We start from the raw sequence: 20,318 nt of genomic DNA on the forward strand, positions 1-20,318 counted from the left end.
AAAAACACATTTACATGCTAAAAATTGTCATTTAAATAAAATTTATACACACAGATTTTAAATGTATGCATCTTTTTTAAGTCAAATATACCTTGATGCCAAAATCCTGCTCTAGATAAGCCTAGCAACAGCATCGCTTTATTTCTTTCAAAATAAGGATCGAGATATGTGCCAAATCTCTTAAAAATTCTCAAAAATACTATTTCAATAATCCTGTGATATCTGCTGTAACACACAGTTGTGTCGCATGAGGGATTTACAATGTGTTGATGTGTTAATGATCCCATGGCTGGTTTTTAGTGTGTAAGCTGTTTGTGAGTTGCACAAGTGACAGGGGAAATCAAAGTTTTATCACAGCTTTACTTGTAAGTAACGCTTATTGACAAGGTCTTAGATGAAATCCATCCTGCTGTTGGACACGTTTACAGATTTTACAGCAGTATATATATATATATATATATATATATATATATATATATATATATATATATATATATATATATATATATATAATGAAAAACAAAGTGTTTCTTTGTGTGCTTCATGTCCAGAGTTTAAACCTTCGGGCAGATAAAAATCTCAATTTATTTAAATCTCTTGATGCTGTGCAGTGTTTATTTTCCAGTAAATCCTGTCCAGATTGTTAGGTATTAAGAATCATCCCTACAATATAATGCTTGCACGATAATATTTTTCAGTTGTAATAATGTAACCTGGCCAATGAGCCTTGTTGCTTCCTCACACATATCCATAATTCCTCCTCATCCGTTTTCCCATTAATTTTTTTCCATGCACCTTATTTCTGATTCCTTTCCTTTTATTTGATTTTATATGAATGTTTCCCTACATTCCTTGTGGTCTGTTTTTCTTTTTTTTTTCCTTTGCTATTTTCTTTTCATCCTTGAATGTCTTTCCCCCTCTCTTGTCTTTTTATTAGTATAATTGTTCTGTCTGTCACTGAACTCTCATTGCTCCACTGAAAGTATGAAAGCACCATCAGTAAGGACAGTGATTTTGGGGTGTTAATTGCGTGTGTAAATGTGTTTAGCCTTATTTTTCCCTAAATACAGACACATTGATTATGAATTAGAGGCTCAGTCGTACTCCAGTGAACCATGTAGGACAGTGCACCACCTGCTGGTGATTGATGGAAATGCAACTAAGCTTAGAAGGTTATTCCTGCTGTCTGTGGTATTTCCCCAGAGGCATGTCCATCTAGAACTACTACTACTTCTACTACTACTACTACTTCTACGATTATTATTATTATTATTATTATTATTATTATTATTATTATTATTGTGGTTACTGTTATTATTATTATTTTATCATTAATATTATTATTATTATTATTGTGGTTGCTGTTATTATTATCATTGTGGTTGCTATTATTATTATTATTGTGGTTGCTATTTTTATTATTATTATTGTGGTTGCTGTTCTTATTATTATTTTATCATTATTATTATCATTATTATTATGGTTGCTGTTATTATTATTATTATCATTATTATTGTGGTTGCTATTATTGTTATTATTATTATTATTATCATTATTATTATTATTGTGATTGTTATTATTATCATTATTATTATTATTATTGTGGTTGCTGTTATTATTATTATTGTGTTTGCTGTTATTATTATTATTATTATTATTATTATTATTATTGTGGTTGCTGTTATTATTATTATTATTGTGGTTGCTGTTATTATTATTGTTGTGATTGCTGTTATTATTATTATTATTATTATTATTATTATTGTGGTTGCTGTTATTATTATAATAATAATAATAATTATTATTATTATTAATTACTATTATTATTATTATATAGAGTCTGATGGAAACCTTTACAGTTTATTGCTTATATAAAATTAAAATATAAAAGTTTTTGTTTTTTAATCATTTAATTCTTTTAGGTTTACTTTAAAAAAATGCTGCATTTACCTAAAACTAAACATTACAAAATTGTCTGTCATATCAAACTCCAGATTGCTTTACCAATGCACAGTGGCATCGTCAGCTTCCTGAAGGCTTTTAATTTTATTTTTTACATTAGTTATGTGTGAATACAGTTAATGCATTTACATCAAGAGCATCATATGGTGTTATGTAAGTGAACAACAAGGAACTGACTTCTGAACTTGAGAACTTCAATATAAATTCTTATAATATGAACATAGCCATAGAATAAAAGGTAAGCCTGACAGGGCAAGAATGACAGAGGAGAATAATAAGTAAAGGATGCGGTCCTGAATGATCAAACAGTGAAAGCTGTGAGAGTAAGCTAGAAAAAAGTTGTGATCTGCGTGCTGTGCAGTCTTTCTGCTGTGTTAGTTGTATGCAGACGGTCCTGTGGGGATTTTGCTTCATGCTGCATCATACAGGAGAGGTTTTCCTCTCACTCCTGCTGAGCTTGGTGTGTTTGCCTGGTTCCCTCCTGAGAACAACTGAAGATTTTTTTTTCCCCCATCTCTTGTTGATGTATCCCCTTTATCCCTCTGTCTCGCCCCGGCACGGAGGCAGAGTTATTCATTATTGATGGTCTCAGAGGGAAAGCTGTGCTTTAAAAGGCCACATTGTGGGATCAGCACACCTAGTCCAAGGGTACTAATTACATCCTTATTGAGAGGCTTTCCGTGTCTGAAGATAAAACACATACACACACACACAAATACAACTTCAGTTTCTGGCTGGCCGTCTGGCTGCCATCTCTCCTTCTGCCCTGCAGGAGGCCACAGTATAATTCAGTTAATTCCACGATTACTAAATTAAAGCTGGGAGACCGCTTGGACCCAAGCCCTCACTGTTTGTTTTCAGAGGTGTTTTACACAATGGGTAAGATTAAATAGATGGACACATATTAACACCAAAACTGATATAAAATTAGTTTTTTTTTCTTTATGCATTTTTCTCCCCTTTTTCTCCGTGCATCCAATTGCCCGATTGCGTCATGCTTCCTCTCCACCAATGCCGATCTCTGCTCTGATTGAGAAGAATAAAGCCAACCCACGCTCCCTCCGACACGTGGGCAGTATTCCGTATGCATCTTATCACCTGCACTTTGACGAGTGCAGTGCAGCTTAGCGTTGAGTACGGAGAGATACACCCTGAGAGCACTTTTTTCTCATCTCTGTGCAGGCACCACCAATCAGCCAGCAGAGGTCGTAATTGCACCAGTCATGAGAAAGAGACCCCATCTGGCTTAATCCCGCCCATCTGAACAACAGGCCAATTGTTGTTCATGTGGCTGCTCAGCCTCAGCTGGCAGGCAGAGCTGAGGTTCGATACGATGTACTCGAGATATCCCGTATACGATGTACTCGAGATCCCGTAAATATATACCGTTTAAAGAAATACCCTAATTTTTCTCTGACAAAAAAGATGAATACAACCTTGGATTTGCTTCAGTTTTTTGAGCAGCAGTTTTTTGAGTTGCAGTTTTTTGAGCAACACCATACTACTTCAAGCAAAGCCCAAACCAAGAATACTTTGAAAAAAAATCCCAGCTATTAAGAAGTATTATGCTTTTTGTTGTATTCTTGGTTTCATTTTTGCCACATTTTACAGATATTACAACCAGAAGTGCCACAACATCTGAAGCAGTTTGATCCTTTAATCTTTAGAGAAGAAGTTCTGCTAGATTATTTGAACAGCTATAGTGTATAGCAGTTCTTAAATCTTGCCACAGATGTTTAGTTTTTTGACTATACACATATATAACAAAAAAGATACATGTTTCTTTGGCATTTTGCTTTATGTTTTCAGTTTGGGACAGTGGTAGCCTAGTGGGTAGAGTTTTGGGCTATTAACCGGAGGTTTGGTGGTTCAAATCCAGGCTCTGCTATGCAGTCACTGTTGGGTCCTTGACCCTGTCTGCTCCAGGGGTGCCGTAAGATGGCTGACCCTGCGCTCTGACCCCAGCTTCCAAACAAGCTGGGATATCCGAAGAAAGAATATCATTGTACTGTACATCTGTATATGTACAGATCACAAATAAAGTATATCTTTTTCTTATCTTCGAAAAAAATAAACTGTCTGGAAGATAAAAGGTCTTTATTAAGTTTTTTTAATACTGTACACTGTTTATTCCCAATCATTTATGTCCAGATTGCCAATCTGTGGTATTAAGAATCCCTACTATATACGAGGGTTCTTCAAAAAGTTTCTGCATTTTTTTTAACTTTATTTATTAAGAATTTCAAAAACAGATGACATCACTTTTCTACATCGTCACCTTCCCATGCATTTTTCTCGCATCCTACCAACGTTTTAACGCCATCAGCAAAAAATGCTTTTGGTTGAGAGCGTAGTCACTGATGTATCGCTGCTTTCACATCATCATCACATAAAGATCTTCTTCCCCTTAAAGCTTCTTCGAGGTGGAAAAAGGCGGAACTCAGATGTCGAAAAATCAGGACTATAAGATTTCTCAGTCTCCCAGACACAACCAATTACTACTAGCTAGCGTGAAAATATTTTCCAGGAGTATTATATACAAAGAAAAAATTTCATTGTACTGTACAACTGTATATGTATATATGACAAATAAAGTATATCTTCTTCTTATTATATTAATGCAACCTGGCCAGTAATCCCTCTTAGTATTTCCTCACACGTCCTCCAATAATTCTCCTTGTCTGTTTTTCCCTTTTATTTTTTTCCCCATAAACTTATTTTTAATTCCTTTATTTTTTTATTTCCTTACCTTTATTGTGTGTTTCTTTGTTTCTTTGGGTATGTGCTCCATGTCCTCTGTTTAAACTTACTGGCAGATAGGATTTTTATTTTAAAATGTATTTTTTTAATACTGTGCAGTGTTTATTTCCCAATCAATTCTGTTCAGATTGCCGAACCGTGGTATTAAAAACCTTCAGTACTATATAATATCATTCTAGCATGATGATATTTTCCAGAGGTAATAATGTGACCATACGCATACAGCTTAGAACACCCCCCCCCCCATTTTCCTCCCAATCTAGTTGTATCCAATTACCTATTTGCATTACGCTTCCTCTCTACTGATGTTGACCTCCACTCCGACTGAGGAGAGCCATGACTAACACAAGTTCCTATGCCACGTGTGCAGTAGCTGACTGCATCTTTTCACCTGCACGAGGCGAGTTCATATGAGGATCAGCTTTGTGTATGGAGAGACACACCCTGATCCCATTATCCCTCATCTCTGTGCAGACACCATCAATCAGCCAGCAGAGGTCGTAATTGTATTAGGAATTTATAAGGAATCCCCTCCGGCACTCTTTCCTGGAATAACAAGCCAATCATTATTCTGGTGTGCTAGCGTGTTTTACAGCTGGCTTAGATTTTTTTTTACCCTAGGCAAGGCAAGTTTATTTGTATAGCACCTTTCATACACAGTGGCAATTCAAAGTGCTTTACATAAGGAAAAATTAATTAAAAGCATTAAAACATTCCTGAGATCTAGAACCTCAGAAAGACTTCTTGCAAACATTTAGTTACAATTAAGACAACATGAAATTCAAACAAGAGAGATAAAAAATTAAGGACATGAAAAATTAAAAGAAAATATTGTAAAATATAACCTACAATTTAGGGAATATGAAATTAAAACAAGAGAGATAAAAAATTAAGAACATGAAAACTAAAAGAAAATATAGTAAAATATACACTACAATTTAGAAGAGCATGAAAAACTAAAAGAAATATGGTAAAATGAGGGTAATAGCAAAAATTTCAAGCTCAATCATAGGCACAAGAAAAAAGAAAAGTTTTTAACCTGGATTTAAAGATTTCTACATTTAAGAAACATCTAATATCTCATGGCAGTCTGTTCCAGTTATATGCAGCCCAACAGCTAAATGCTGCTTCACCATGTTTAGTTTGGACTCTGGGCTCAACTAGCTGACCTGAGTCCATGGATCTAAGAAATCTACTGGGTTTATATTCTCTAAACATTTCTGAGATGTATTCTGGGCCTAACCCATTCAGTGATTTATAGACCAGTAGCAGCACTTTAAATTCTATTCTGTAACTAACCGGAAGCCAGTGTAGAGATTTTAGAACTGGAGTGATGTGCTCAGTTCTCTTCGTCTTAGTTAAAACTCTAGCAGCAGCGTTCTGAATGAGCTGTAACTGTTTAATGGTCAAATAAAACCCTAGTTAAAATGTATACCAACATTTTTTTCTTCAAACGCACTGGATCAAAAACCTTGCCACTTCATTGGGAAGTTATTTACACAACTTGGTTACATTAGCATTGGCATAATTTTATTGTGAATTAGTGGCCTTGGCCAAGGAAGTGTGGCTGTATTTGTACCTTGTTATGATGGACTGAACTACACTTTGTGATATGTACCTTTAAGATGGTTGTCCTGGTTATGTTTTGAATGTCTATAGACGTTATTTGATTTGTTTTGTGGACAGGACAGGACAGTTTTGCCATATTGGAACACCTTTTGAAATAATAATCACTGAGGACTTTTCCCTGAGGGTTTGCTCCTCGCTTCTGGTTGTTATTTCTGAGGAGTTTGAGTTTGACATGTTCTTTCTGCTCGGATTACCTCTAGACATTATGGTTTTCTACATCTCCAGAAGGTAAACTGGCTGCTCTAAATTTCCCCAAGGTGTGAATTAGTGTATGATGCTATGTGATAGATTGGTGCACTGGTTACATCGCATCCCATGTTTCTGGGTGGCGGTGGAACTAAGTTATGGCTACATAATTGAATGTTTTAGGGCAAATGTGTTCCTATGATTTAAATAAGATAACATTTTATCAGCTGGCAGTGCATATGTTCCAAACAATCAAGAGATACCAAGAGAGACAAGAAGTGAAGGAAGGAACTCCTTATTCAGCTTCCCAGCTCACCAGTCGCACCAAGGATCCCAATCAATCCTTGAAATTGGTTTGTTCCCTGACAAGGTTACAAAATGACAGAAGGGGGCGGAGAAAATGGAGGGAGCACATGCAAGAGAGGGAAAGAGAGAGGCATGGATAAAAAAAGAGGAACATTGTGCAATGTTTGCTTACTGGTGTACGCTGATCGCTCAGAGATCTCTTTGAGGTTGAAGATGTTTAAGGCTTTGTGGCGGGAAGATTTTCTTGAGGAGCAAAGATTAGGGCTTAGTGTTGCTCTTCAGCTAAAGCCAGTGGAGTGACTGGTGTAACACATACACCCAGTATAAACAGAGTAGTGGATAAGGGGAAGAATAGTTCAAAGAGGAAAATAAGACGAAGCTTGAAAACACTACAAATTGCGTTTCTAAAGCTCTGAGTTCATAAACACTGTAAGAAAAACTCAGATGGAGTTACAAAAGGAGGAAATTAACCACTGTTTCTGCTCTACCTAGCAGTACGCATCCTGCAGAGATCACACCAAGAGCACAACATGCAATTTTATATATAACACAGCATAAAATACTAAAAATAAGCATTTGTGTTTGTGTGTTTATCTTACAGGAACACTTCACACCAGAGTGCAAGTTTAAAGAGTGCGTGTTCGAGAACTACTACGTGACATACTCATCCATCCTGTACCGGCAGACGCAGTCTGGCAGAGCCTGGTACATCGGCATCAATCGAGATGGGCAGGTCATGAAGGGCAACAGAGTCAAAAAGACAAAAGGAGCCGGCCACTTCCTGCCCAAACTCATTGAAGGTGTGTGATAACAGTTTTAAAAAATACAGTAAATATTCTGCTTTACAAAGGCTGAGAAAATAGTTTCAGTGTTTTTTTGGGGGTTTTTTGGGGGTTTTTTTGGGAGGGGGGGGACTGGGGGGAGACTCACCAAATGCAATTTTTACACTGTAAATTTTTTAGAAAGCAGCAGATTTAAGCCACAAGCTAAAAGTAAATGTAATTAGTCAAAAAGACGTTCTTAATTTTTACTTCACGTCACACTGTTATCACTTTGCAATGGTTGGCTGCACAGATTGGTCAGCTTTCTCCAATGCCCCCCTCTGTCTCTTGTTTCTTGTAGCAGACTAGCCCCTGATAATGCATCCACATTGTGTTGTTGTCAATCTGGCTTATTCTTCGTGTCCTGTCATAACATTTACTTCGGGTGGCACGGTGGCTCAGTGGGTAGCACTGTCGCCTCACAGCAAGAAGGTCCTGAATTTGATCGCCAGGTGGGGTGTTCCGGGTCCTTTCTGTGTGGAGTTTGCATGTTCTCCCTATGTCGCGTGGGTTTCCTCCCACAGTCCAAAGACATGCAGTCAGGTTAATTGGAGATACAAACTTGTCCATGACTGTTTGACATAAAACTTGTGAACTGATAAATCTTGTGTAATGAGTAACTACAGATTCTGTCATGAATGTATCCAAAGTGTAAAACATGACGTTAAAATCCTAATAAATAAATAAACATAACATCAACTTCAGTGTTGTCATGTGGATGATTTATCGCATGCCTAAAGTAATGTAATTTGCTGGACTTAATGTGGTTCAGTAGCACATTTTCCGTTCTGACCATCTTGTGAAACTGCTCAGTGGTTGTCATCTTCCCTAATGAGATTTTCATCAGTTTCCATATATCAATGAAGTATTTTATTGTTTAACACTTCTCAAAAGATAAGTGAAACCATTTCAAAAGATATGTCCATTGCTTAAAGTATTAAAGTATTAAGTATTTATTAAATTTAAAGGCATGCAGGCTGTTGCTTTGTACCCTTTGCCACCCCCTAACCTAATAAAACTAATCCTATTTAGGGTTGTGGTGGGTCTGATTCACTGGCCGAAATGTGGGAAACACCCCGGACAGGTCTATCACAGGGCAAACACACACTGTACATACACACACTTACACTTAGAGCAATTTTAGTAGCTCCAGTCAACCTGACTGCATGTCTTTGGACTGTGGAAGGAAACCAAATCACCCAAAGGATTCCCACACAGACACAGGGAGAACATGCAAACACCACACTGAAAGGACCCAGACAACTCCGTCTCAAGATCTTCTCGCTGTGAGGCAATAGTGCTACCCATTAAGCCATCATGCCCCATCATGCCACCCTATTAGGAACATATACCCACTATAGGGGTCCTAATGGATGAATTAAATGGATTAATTAATAGATGTTACAAGACTAGACAAAATGTACAGAGCAACATATAAATCACAGTTAGTAATTGTTTACCCACAGAAGGCATCTGTATAGTAATTGTGACTTATTGAATGGCCTATGAATGTACAAGCGGCCAAAGTATTTCAAACACCAATCCTTATTATTGTGTTTAGCTGTTTTGTTTATACCCAACTGCTAACAGGTGCATAGATATATGCCGTCAACTTTGTGGTAATAGTTTGGGGAATGCCCTTCCTGTTCCATAATGATGCAGATTTTACATAACCTTTGCATATGCAACCTTTTCTACCCAGAGTCTGCTTTTACACTGCAGCATTTAAAGTCAGATTCTTTTATTTATTCAAATGTATTCCAAAAACAGCTTAAATAATAAGTTAATAATTTGCATGTAGCTACAGGAGCACTTTGTATATGTACATAAGCGTAAACACATAGACTTTTTTAATATATTTTGATAATCTGTCCCTTTCTCTCTTTCTGTAGTGGCCATGTATAGAGAACCTTCACTACATAACATCGTCGGGCAGAGCCTACCACGGAAAACAGTCAAAACGTCAGACTGTCCTGTCAACAATGACAACAAGAAAGACCCTTTGCCTCCAAAAACTAGTGCCTCCTAGCGACCGATCAAGTATAGACTGGCACACTTGCCACCATATAAAGGGCAACGGCATGGGCATGATAGAAACACTGATTGTAGTCCTATTAGTGACCTTGAAAACTCAATTACGCAGGGGCTCGGTGTACCCTGCCTGATGGACGCTATGCTCTCTGCACCTTCCTCTCCAAATGTTACCGTCTTCCTGTTCGAACCTGGAATTTTTCTAAGCAATAAGACCCCCGTGTACGGGGCGAGCGTCTTCCGGCAGAACCGAGCGAGCTGTATCCGAATGAGGATATCCGAACCGGTTTTAATCCTTTAGCAGGCATCATTTTCAAACACAACTTCATTACAACTTGTGTGGGACTGAAATTCGGCATCTGGGCAGGTCCTGTCGATCCGCTGTATTGTTTTCTCAATCATCTGCTTAGCTTATCCTGTGCAGTCCGCCTCCTCCATCTCTAAAGCGAGTGTAATCTCCTCTACTCACCTCCTCTGCCGTTTGATTAGTTTGTGACATCGAGTCAATTTTCCACTCTGCAGCACAGGAAAAACCCAGCACGTTCTCCAGGGTAGCATTAGGAAATACACTGCCGTGTGAGATGCACTTACACCCACCCCACACACACGCACACACAAACACACATACGTATAAACAGCAAGATATTTGATATAAAGTAAAAGGAACATGTGTGACTAACACACTCTCTCCTTTCTGTGTGATGATTTTATAAACGTAGACAGCCCAAAGGAACCAAAAAGCTTACTCTGCTCATATCAAACAGCCCTAAATCTAATAAGAGAGAGGGTGAGAGTGTGTTAGTGTGTGTGTGAGGTGACTCATAACTGTGATAACCAAGGAACATTATCATTAACTTTTCTTTTTTATTTTATAGACTGGGAATAATATTTCTGCTGCTCAACCTCCTTTTTTTTTAAAGTAAATACCAGTATAGCACGTCTACATTTAGCCATTTGTCAAAGATTTTTATCTAAAGTGACATACGATTAAAACAGAATACAATTCAAGCTACAGAGGGTTAAAGACCTTGCTTAAAGACACAACGGTGGCAGCTTGGTGGTTAGGCCTGAACTTTCAAATAAACCAGTACTGCACTGATCTACAGGACTAGATATTGCCAAAACCCAGAATAAATTCTGCAACCTGCAGATATTCTGTCTTATTCTCTTTCAACTGAGTTAGCAAACATCTAAACTAGGCAAAATTCCTTCATCCTCAACAATTAGGGATTAATGGTCTTGCTTTAGGGCCCAGCAGTGCTAGCTTACACTCATATCTGTTAGGCTCTGTGGCATCAGGGGAATGTACCATCTCTCCCTGACGCCACAGGCCTTACAGAGCAGAAACGAGCTGTGCCTTTTAATACCTGGCCAGCTCGTTAGGGCGAAGTGGCTACACCTGTGCCTTCCCTTATTTAAGGGATAGGTGCAGAGCTGTAGCCGTCGCACCTTCTGCTCATGTTGGCTGATTCTTTTTTCTTTCTTTGAGTTTGTTTGACACTGCGGTGTCCTTTTATGTTTATTGTTTTTTTTATTATCTTTAGGTTGTGCCGCCGCACTGTGCCGCCGCCGCCGTGCCGCTGCCGCCGGGCCACCGCTAGTGGGCGCCACCACGCCGCCGCCGCCGCCAAGCTGCCGCCAGAGTGCCGCAGCTGTCGTGCCGCCGCCGCCGCCTGGTGGTTGCTCTCAGGTCGCTGTCGGGCCGCTGCCGCCGAGCCGTCGAGCCGCCGTGCCGCCGCCACCTAGAGACCCCATGACTGCGCCCAGAGGAACGTGACCCCCTCCCAGCTACCGCTGGTGACAGCGTCACGTCCCGCCCTCTGGAGCGCAGGAGCAAACGGCCACTTCCCAGCCACCCTGGCTGGTGACAGCGCCTTTGCTTTTAACTTTATAAATCCGCAAGTAAACCACACCCGGTGGATGGCATGGCGCTGACCAGCATTAACTGCTGGTGAGCGCCGTGCCATTTATCTACCGGCGGTGTCATCCCCCCTTCTTCGGCCAACAGCGCGAGGTTTCCCACCTCGCGAACCCGGTTGCTTCGCCTCTTTAGTGCTGGGAGCGGTTTTGCTTTCAGCGTTGCTGTGGCAGCGTGCTTAAGCTCCCAGCCTGGAGGTGAGCGACCAGGGTTCGCGCCTCGCGCTTTCCCTTTTTCCCTTTTATGTTTTTTCCCTTGTTTCTTTCAGTCTGGCGTCACCGGCTGCCTTCGGGATTCCCCGAAGTGTTTTTTGTTACTGTTATTCCTTTTATTTTATGTATATTATGTTTATGATTTTGTAAATAAAAACCCTTTTTAGTTATACCTCCGCATCCCTGGGTCCTTCCTCCCCACATCATAACAGTAAGGTGCGACCATTACTGGACCCAGCGGAGGACCCCCGTCCTCTCCCAAAGATTTTTTTTGGGGGGGCACTCCCCCAGTGGCTTTTAGCCACTGGTGGGGACGGGACCGCCGGCTGGAGACCTCAGGAGAGGTCTCCTTAAGAAGGGGGTACTGTTAGGCTCTGTGGCATCAGGGGAATGTACCATCTCTCCCTGACGCCACAGGCCTTACAGAGCAGAAACGAGCTGTGCCTTTTAATACCTGGCCAGCTCGTTAGGGCGAAGTGGCTACACCTGTGCCTTCCCTTATTTAAGGGATAGGTGCAGAGCTGTAGCCGTCGCACCTTCTGCTCATGTTGGCTGATTCTTTTTTCTTTCTTTGAGTTTGTTTGACACTGCGGTGTCCTTTTATGTTTATTGTTTTTTTTATTATCTTTAGGTTGTGCCGCCGCACTGTGCCGCCGCCGCCGTGCCGCTGCCGCCGGGCCACCGCTAGTGGGCGCCACCACGCCGCCGCCGCCGCCAAGCTGCCGCCAGAGTGCCGCAGCTGTCGTGCCGCCGCCGCCGCCTGGTGGTTGCTCTCAGGTCGCTGTCGGGCCGCTGCCGCCGAGCCGTCGAGCCGCCGTGCCGCCGCCACCTAGAGACCCCATGACTGCGCCCAGAGGAACGTGACCCCCTCCCAGCTACCGCTGGTGACAGCGTCACGTCCCGCCCTCTGGAGCGCAGGAGCAAACGGCCACTTCCCAGCCACCCTGGCTGGTGACAGCGCCTTTGCTTTTAACTTTATAAATCCGCAAGTAAACCACACCCGGTGGATGGCATGGCGCTGACCAGCATTAACTGCTGGTGAGCGCCGTGCCATTTATCTACCGGCGGTGTCATCCCCCCTTCTTCGGCCAACAGCGCGAGGTTTCCCACCTCGCGAACCCGGTTGCTTCGCCTCTTTAGTGCTGGGAGCGGTTTTGCTTTCAGCGTTGCTGTGGCAGCGTGCTTAAGCTCCCAGCCTGGAGGTGAGCGACCAGGGTTCGCGCCTCGCGCTTTCCCTTTTTCCCTTTTATGTTTTTTCCCTTGTTTCTTTCAGTCTGGCGTCACCGGCTGCCTTCGGGATTCCCCGAAGTGTTTTTTGTTACTGTTATTCCTTTTATTTTATGTATATTATGTTTATGATTTTGTAAATAAAAACCCTTTTTAGTTATACCTCCGCATCCCTGGGTCCTTCCTCCCCACATCATAACAATATCCTTCTGATTATTAATCCAGTACCTTAACTACAGAGCCATAACTGTACAACAATGGACGTATGAGCAATAGAATAAATGTGGTTGGATATTTGTTTCTCCTTATTATATATATATATATATATATATATATTATTGGGTATTTTAGCACCCAGATCTGATCTTTGAGAGTGCCTGTTTTAGTTTATTTTCTATAGGAGGACGTTCAGAAACTATAGAAATGATACACAGTCTCACACCTCCAGTTCTTTTACGCTCGAGAAAATGTCCTAATTTTATTAATCACATTAAGATCTTAGCACTTAGATCTGATCTGTGGGAGTGCCTGTTTTTCACAGCCATCTTACCTGCAGCCTACAAATATTCTGTCTTACTTTCTTTCTACAGAACTAGCAAACATCTAAACCTGGCAAATTTCATCCTCAACAATTAGGGATTAATGGTCTTGCTTTAGGGCCCAACAGTCCTAGCTTACACTCATATCCTTCTGATTATTAATCCAGTACTCTAACTACAGAGTCATGACTGTATAACAATGGAGGTATGAGAAATAGAATAAAAGTGGTTAGATATTTGATTCTCCTCATTGTAATGAGTATATATTTAGTATTAGTCATTTTAGCACCCAGATCTGATCTTTGAGAGTTCCTGTTTTAGTTTATTTTCTATAGGAGGACGTTTAGAAACTATATAAATGATACAGTCTTACAGCTCCAGTTATTTTACGCTCGAGAAAATGTCCTAATTTCATTAATCACATTAAGATCTTAGCACTTAGATCTGATCTGTGGGAGTGCCTGTTTTTCACAGCCATCTTACCTGCAGCCTACAAATATAAAAGTATTGCTCAAGGGCCCAACAGTGACAGTTTACACTCTCAACATTTTGATTAGTAACCTTAGTACCTAACTGCTGAGCTATATCTGCAAAAAAGTTTATTTTCTATAGGAGGATGTTTTACAGCTCCAGTTCTTTTGCACACAAGAACGTCTATCCTAATTTTATTTATTACATTAGGATTTTAGCACTTAGATCTGATCTGTGGAAGTGCCTGGTTTTTACAGACTTTTCACCTGCAGCCTACAGATATTCTTTCTTACTCTCTTTCTACAGAGCTAGCAAACATCTAAACCAGGTGAAATTCCATGCACAGTTCCAATTGTCCCCTAATCTGAACTGCTGTATTGTTATCAGAAGGGACAATGCATCATACTGATATGCAGTTGATGAAATTTGCAAAAAAGGAGAGATTCTGTGGAATAATATCTAACCCAACTTATACAGATCATTCTTAAGTTTTACAACATTGTTCACAGTCTGACAGGAGGCTTGTATAACTGTCTTAGTGGTAGTGTTTTTATTTCATAGATTAAACTAGCTTAGTTTTCTAAAGGAAGCACGAAAAGGCAAGACAGTTTTTGTATGTATGAAGCTCTGTGTACACTAGAGACTGCTTTCATCCTCCTAATTGTGTCCTCCAGATGTTAAATTGCATTTAAATTGCGAAACCAGAATACTTTTCCAATTTATAGTGACATCTTTAAATGAACCACAAGGCTGTTTTTAGCTAAACTTTTCCATTCTCATTGTGACCTCAAGTAATTGTGAACGGAACTGTGAAGTTTTTGATGTGACCAAGGCTTTAGTGTTTTGCTTTGGTTCAGTCTTTTGTGAGGATTCTTAATTTGGCAGTATAATATACCAAGAAGATGCTTAGATCTCAATACACAGACCACTCCCGCTATACCGAACATGCACAGAACTGGTTCACCACATCAAACACAAAGTAAAGCCTGAAAATGGTAAATTATAAACTTAACATAAAAATGAACACAAAACATACATAAAACACATCAACACAATAACTTTATACACACTAGCACAGTCACCATCCCAACTCCAAAACCCACCTTTTATCCCCTAAAAAAGCAACATCATCCACCCCCCACCCCCACCACTAAAATGGCAGATCAGCTGGTCACCAAAATATTTAAGCACATTTAGTTACACTTAAGGGATTAAGTGTAGATTAATGGGCACAAAAATGCCACTGATATCCATTTAGATTCAAACCAACAAAATAAAGTGTGCAAAGAGTCTGAATTGACTGTATGTTGCCACATATTGTGTGTCTGCTGTGAATTTCATATCTTAGTCTTTATCTTACCATGACTATGTAGCATATCTTCACCACCTAAGTTGTCTCACACCGAGCTTTATTGCATATGGAGAGTCACGCTAATGTTTGCACAAGTCTCCCCACTTCTCAGTCAACGCCTCAACCAGTGAAGGTGATGGGAGCATGCAGTGACTGAAAGAAGTAACCTATAAGGAGTTGTCTGTTCTCCCACCCACAGACACTGCTGTTGTATCTGTTGGACGCCTGGTTAGGTTGGATATATTAAATTTTACTGTTAGGCATTTAGCAGACTTCTTTATCCATTGTGATTTACAATTGAAAAAGGCATATAATCTCAACAATTAGGAATTAAACAGCTTGAGGGTGACAGCTTACACCCTTAACCGTCTAATTATTAATTCATTACCCTGACGAGCCATAACTGCACTACACTGAAAGTTTCCTCTTATTGTAAAACGATATTTAATAATAGGAATTTTTGCACCCAGATGTGATCTGTGATAGTGCCTGTTTTTTTACAGACATTTCGTGTCTTTAAAGAATTAGTTTATTTTCTATAGGAGGATGTTTAGAAACTGTAGAAATGATACACAGTCCTACAGCTCCAGTTATTTTGTGCTCAAGAACGTCTGTCCTAATTAGGAACCAGTGTGTAATCAATCTCCTTGATAGTCTGTTCTGGTACAGCTGAAATAACAATACGTTTGGATTCTGCACCCTGCATTAATGCATCTGGGAGTGAAATGATGGCAAGGAGAGCAAGCTGGGGTTACATGCTGATTACAGAGACGATGAGAGAATGACAATTATGCTGTTAGGATCAATGCAATAATGTATTGTAACTGCAGCAGGATAGAGTAGATACAAACAAGATGATGTAAAGATAGGAGATAACAGATTGCTTTATGAGCTATGTTAATTATAATATGTTCCTATGTACAGGTTAGAACAAATCAGCAATGCAAACAAGCATATTTTTCACATTAAACAATTTGGCATGTTAACTTTTACAATTGTTTACTTTTATCTTTCCAATCTACAAAAAATTTCTTTCTATTTTATTCATGCATTTTCTCCCATTTTCTCCAAATTTAGCATAGTCAATTTGTCCTCTGCTGCTGGGGGATCCCTGATTGCTTTCGAGGTGGGTATATTGCTGCTTCCACCTCCTCCGACTCACGCACAGCCCTCAGCGGAACCCTTTTCACCCATACATTCTGCACAGACGCCTCTATCTGCTAATCAGGGTCCTTACACAGCGTTTGAAGACCCCACCCACATAGTCCGGTCATCCCGCTCTAGCAAAAATGTGTCTGCTGCAGGCACTGCCAATTATGCCCACTAGATGGCGCCCAGCCGACCGGTGACAATGCCAAGTTTTGAACCGAGGAGTTCAGAATCTCAGCGCTGGTGTGCTAGCGGAATATCTGTCTACGCCACCTGGGAGCAAAATAGTTATTTATTAAGATAAGAAAAGTGAGTCCCCTTGGGAAAATTAACTAAATACATTAAAATTGTACTAAATACATTAGAAAATCTGACTTTTATTGCGTCTACTTTTTTTAAATAAATGTGATTCACACTATATAGCCAAAAGTATGTGAATACCCCTATAACAGATAACAGGTGTTTCAGCCACACCCATTGCTAACAGAATGTGAATGAAATCAATTACATTTGGTGAAGGCTTATTTCTGTTCTAGCATGACTATGCCCTTGTTAATACTTTGATTTACGTTTGATGAGTTTTGAGGTGAGCTCTGACCTTAAGCCCATTAAATAACCTTTGAATTTGGATGAAATGGTATATTGATTGTGAGCCAGGCCTGCTTGTTTAACATCATTGATTGACCCAAAAAAAAGCTCCAAAGATTCCACTAATTCCTATGGTTTAAAAGTGGAATGTCCAACAATTGAATGGTCAGGTGTCGTATAGATGTAATCTAATGGCTTGTATGGCTTGTATGACTTTTTATAAGTCCGACTGAACTCTTTCACATTTCTCTGAGCTGCTTTTGAATCCTTTTGGTTGAATTAATCGCCCCAGCCTTCATTCATGCTGACGTATCTGCCAAATATATTGACTTTGTTCTGCAGATTCCTCTTGACATATGCAGATACATCTGCTGCATACATATTTTTGTGGCAATGTAGACTGGATGCGGAATGTCAGACATTGCTAGATAGACTTAGCTGAGATAGCCATGAAAATTGTGGTTCCATTTAGGACTTTTCATTTATCCTGTACATTTTCTTTTTTTATTATTCAGAAAATATGGAGTAAGCAAATGACTGCTCTTTACATACCACAATAAACAGTAAATTATTTAATTTAAACAAATCCAATTTAAAGATCCCCTTTGTACCTAAAAAGACACATATATATATATATATACAGTGTATCACAAAAGTGAGTACACCCCTTACATTTCTGCAAATATTTTATTATATCTTTTCGTGGGACAACACTATAGAAATAAAACTTGGATATAACTTAGAGTAGTCAGTGTACAACTTGTATAGCAGTGTAGATTTACTGTCTTCTGAAAATAACTCAACACACAGCCATTAATGTCTAAATAGCTGGCAACATAAGTGAGTACACCCCACAGTGAACATGTCCAAATTGTGCCCAAAGTGTCAATATTTTGTGTGACCACCATTATTATCCAGCACTGCCTTAACCCTCCTGGGCATGGAATTCACCAGAGCTGCACAGGTTGCTACTGGAATCCTCTTCCACTCCTCCATGATGACATCACGGAGCTGGTGAATGTTAGACACCTTGAACTCCTCCACCTTCCACTTGAGGATGCGCCACAGGTGCTCAATTGGGTTTAGTCCATCACCTTTACCTTCAGCTTCCTCAGCAAGGCAGTTGTCATCTTGGAGGTTGTGTTTGGGGTTGTTATCCTGTTGGAAAACTGCCATGAGGCCCAGTTTTCGAAGGGAGGGGATCATGCTCTGTTTCAGAATGTCACAGTACATGTTGGAATTAATGTTTCCCTCAATGAACTGCAGCTCCCCAGTGCCAGCAACACTCATGCAGCCCAAGACCATGATGCTACCACCACCATGCTTGACTGTAGGCAAGATACAGTTGTCTTGGTACTTCTCACCAGGGCGCCGCCACACATGCTGGACACCATCTGAGCCAAACAAGTTTATCTTGGTCTCGTCAGACCACAGGGCATTCCAGTAATCCATGTTCTTGGACTGCTTGTCTTCAGCAAACTGTTTGCGGGCTTTCTTGTGCGTCAGCTTCCTTCTGGGATGACGACCATGCAGACCGAGTTGATGCAGTGTGCGGCGTATGGTCTGAGCACTGACAGGCTGACCTCCCACGTCTTCAACCTCTGCAGCAATGCTGGCAGCACTCATGTGTATATTTTTTAAAGCCAACCTCTGGATATGATGCCGAACACGTGGACTCAACTTCTTTGGTCGACCCTGGCGAAGCCTGTTCTGAGTGGAACCTGTCCTGGAAAACCGCTGTATGACCTTGGCCACCATGCTGTAGCTCAGTTTCATGGTGTTAGCAATCTTCTTATAGCCCAGGCCATCTTTGTGGAGAGCAACAATTCTATTTCTCACATCCTCAGAGAGTTCTTTGCCATGAGGTGCCATGTTGAATATCCAGTGGCCAGTATGAGAGAATTGTACCCAAAACACCAAATTTAACAGCCCTGCTCCCCATTTACACCTGGGACCTTGACACATGACACCAGGGAGGGACAACGACACATTTGGGCACAATTTGGACATGTTCACTGTGGAGTGTACTCACTTATGTTGCCAGCTATTTAGACATTAATGGCTGTGTGTTGAGTTATTTTCAGAAGACAGTAAATCTACACTGCTATACAAGCTGTACATTGACTACTCTAAATTATATCCAAGTTTCATGTCTATAGTGTTGTCCCATGAAAAGATATAATGAAATATTTGCAGAAATGTGAGGGGTGTACTCACTTTTGTGATACACTGTATATATATATATATATATATATATATAGATAGATATAGATATATATATATATATATATATATATATATATATATATATATATATATATATATATATATATATATAGATATAGATATATATATAGATATAGATATAGATATAGATATAGATATATAGATAGATATATATATACAGTATATATATATATATATATATAGAGAGAGAGAGAGAGAGAGAGAGAGAGAGAGAGAGAGAGAGAGAGAGAGAAAATATGTTTACATAATAATATTAATAATAAGCATTCAGGTGGTGCAGCGGTAAAATACACTTGCACACCAGAGCTGGGATTTCGAAAACATTGTATCGAATCTCAGCTCTGCCATCCGGCTGGGCTGGGCGTCTATATGAACAACGTTTGGCTGTTGTTCATCCAGGGTAGGGAGCCGGATAGGGAACTCATAACTGTTGCAATTCCGACCTCTGCTGGCATCTGCACAGGGAGAGGAATAATCTTGATCAGGGTGTGGCTCTCCATGCACAAAGCTAATCTGCATATAAACTCACCTTGTGTAGGTGAAAAGATGCAGTCGGCTACTGCTCACGTGTCGGAGCGTGTGTCGGTTCGCTCTTCTCAATCGGGGCGGGGGTCAGCACCCCCAAAAATTGGACGCACTAAAAAAGTTGAAAGTAAAAGGGAGAAAATGCATTAAAAAAATAATAATAATATTAATAATAATAAAAGCTTGGTCTGTATAGAAAACAAGCTGATTAAGGTTTTTAAAAATGGAGAGAAATGCTTTGTAGGTTAAGCGAGATTAAGACCCCATGGTCTGTTCTTGCTAATGACTTCAATTATGTTAGTAAATTACACTTTCATTAAACCGTTAAATTGTTCTTTATGTCTCTCAGATTCCCTTTTGCCTTTTCCATCTCCTCTAGCCAGAGTCCATTATTTT

The 20,318-nt window shown here is 39.9% G+C and overlaps 1 protein-coding gene across 1 annotated transcript in view; it reads left to right on the top strand.

Annotated features, from left to right (window-relative positions):
* The window catches only part of fgf11a (fibroblast growth factor 11a), a 121,035-nt gene extending 111,342 nt beyond the window's left edge, over window positions 1-9,693 (top strand). Inside the window, exons 4-5 of the mRNA XM_062994305.1 lie at window positions 7,445-7,643; window positions 9,557-9,693. Of these exons, the coding sequence (XP_062850375.1) occupies window positions 7,445-7,643; window positions 9,557-9,693 (336 nt within the window). The remainder of the gene's footprint in view (window positions 1-7,444; window positions 7,644-9,556) is intronic.
* Window positions 9,694-20,318: the final 10,625 nt, after the last annotated feature.

Source organism: Trichomycterus rosablanca, chromosome 4 (genome assembly GCF_030014385.1).
Source record: "Trichomycterus rosablanca isolate fTriRos1 chromosome 4, fTriRos1.hap1, whole genome shotgun sequence".
NCBI classification, from domain to species: Eukaryota; Metazoa; Chordata; class Actinopteri; order Siluriformes; family Trichomycteridae; genus Trichomycterus; species Trichomycterus rosablanca.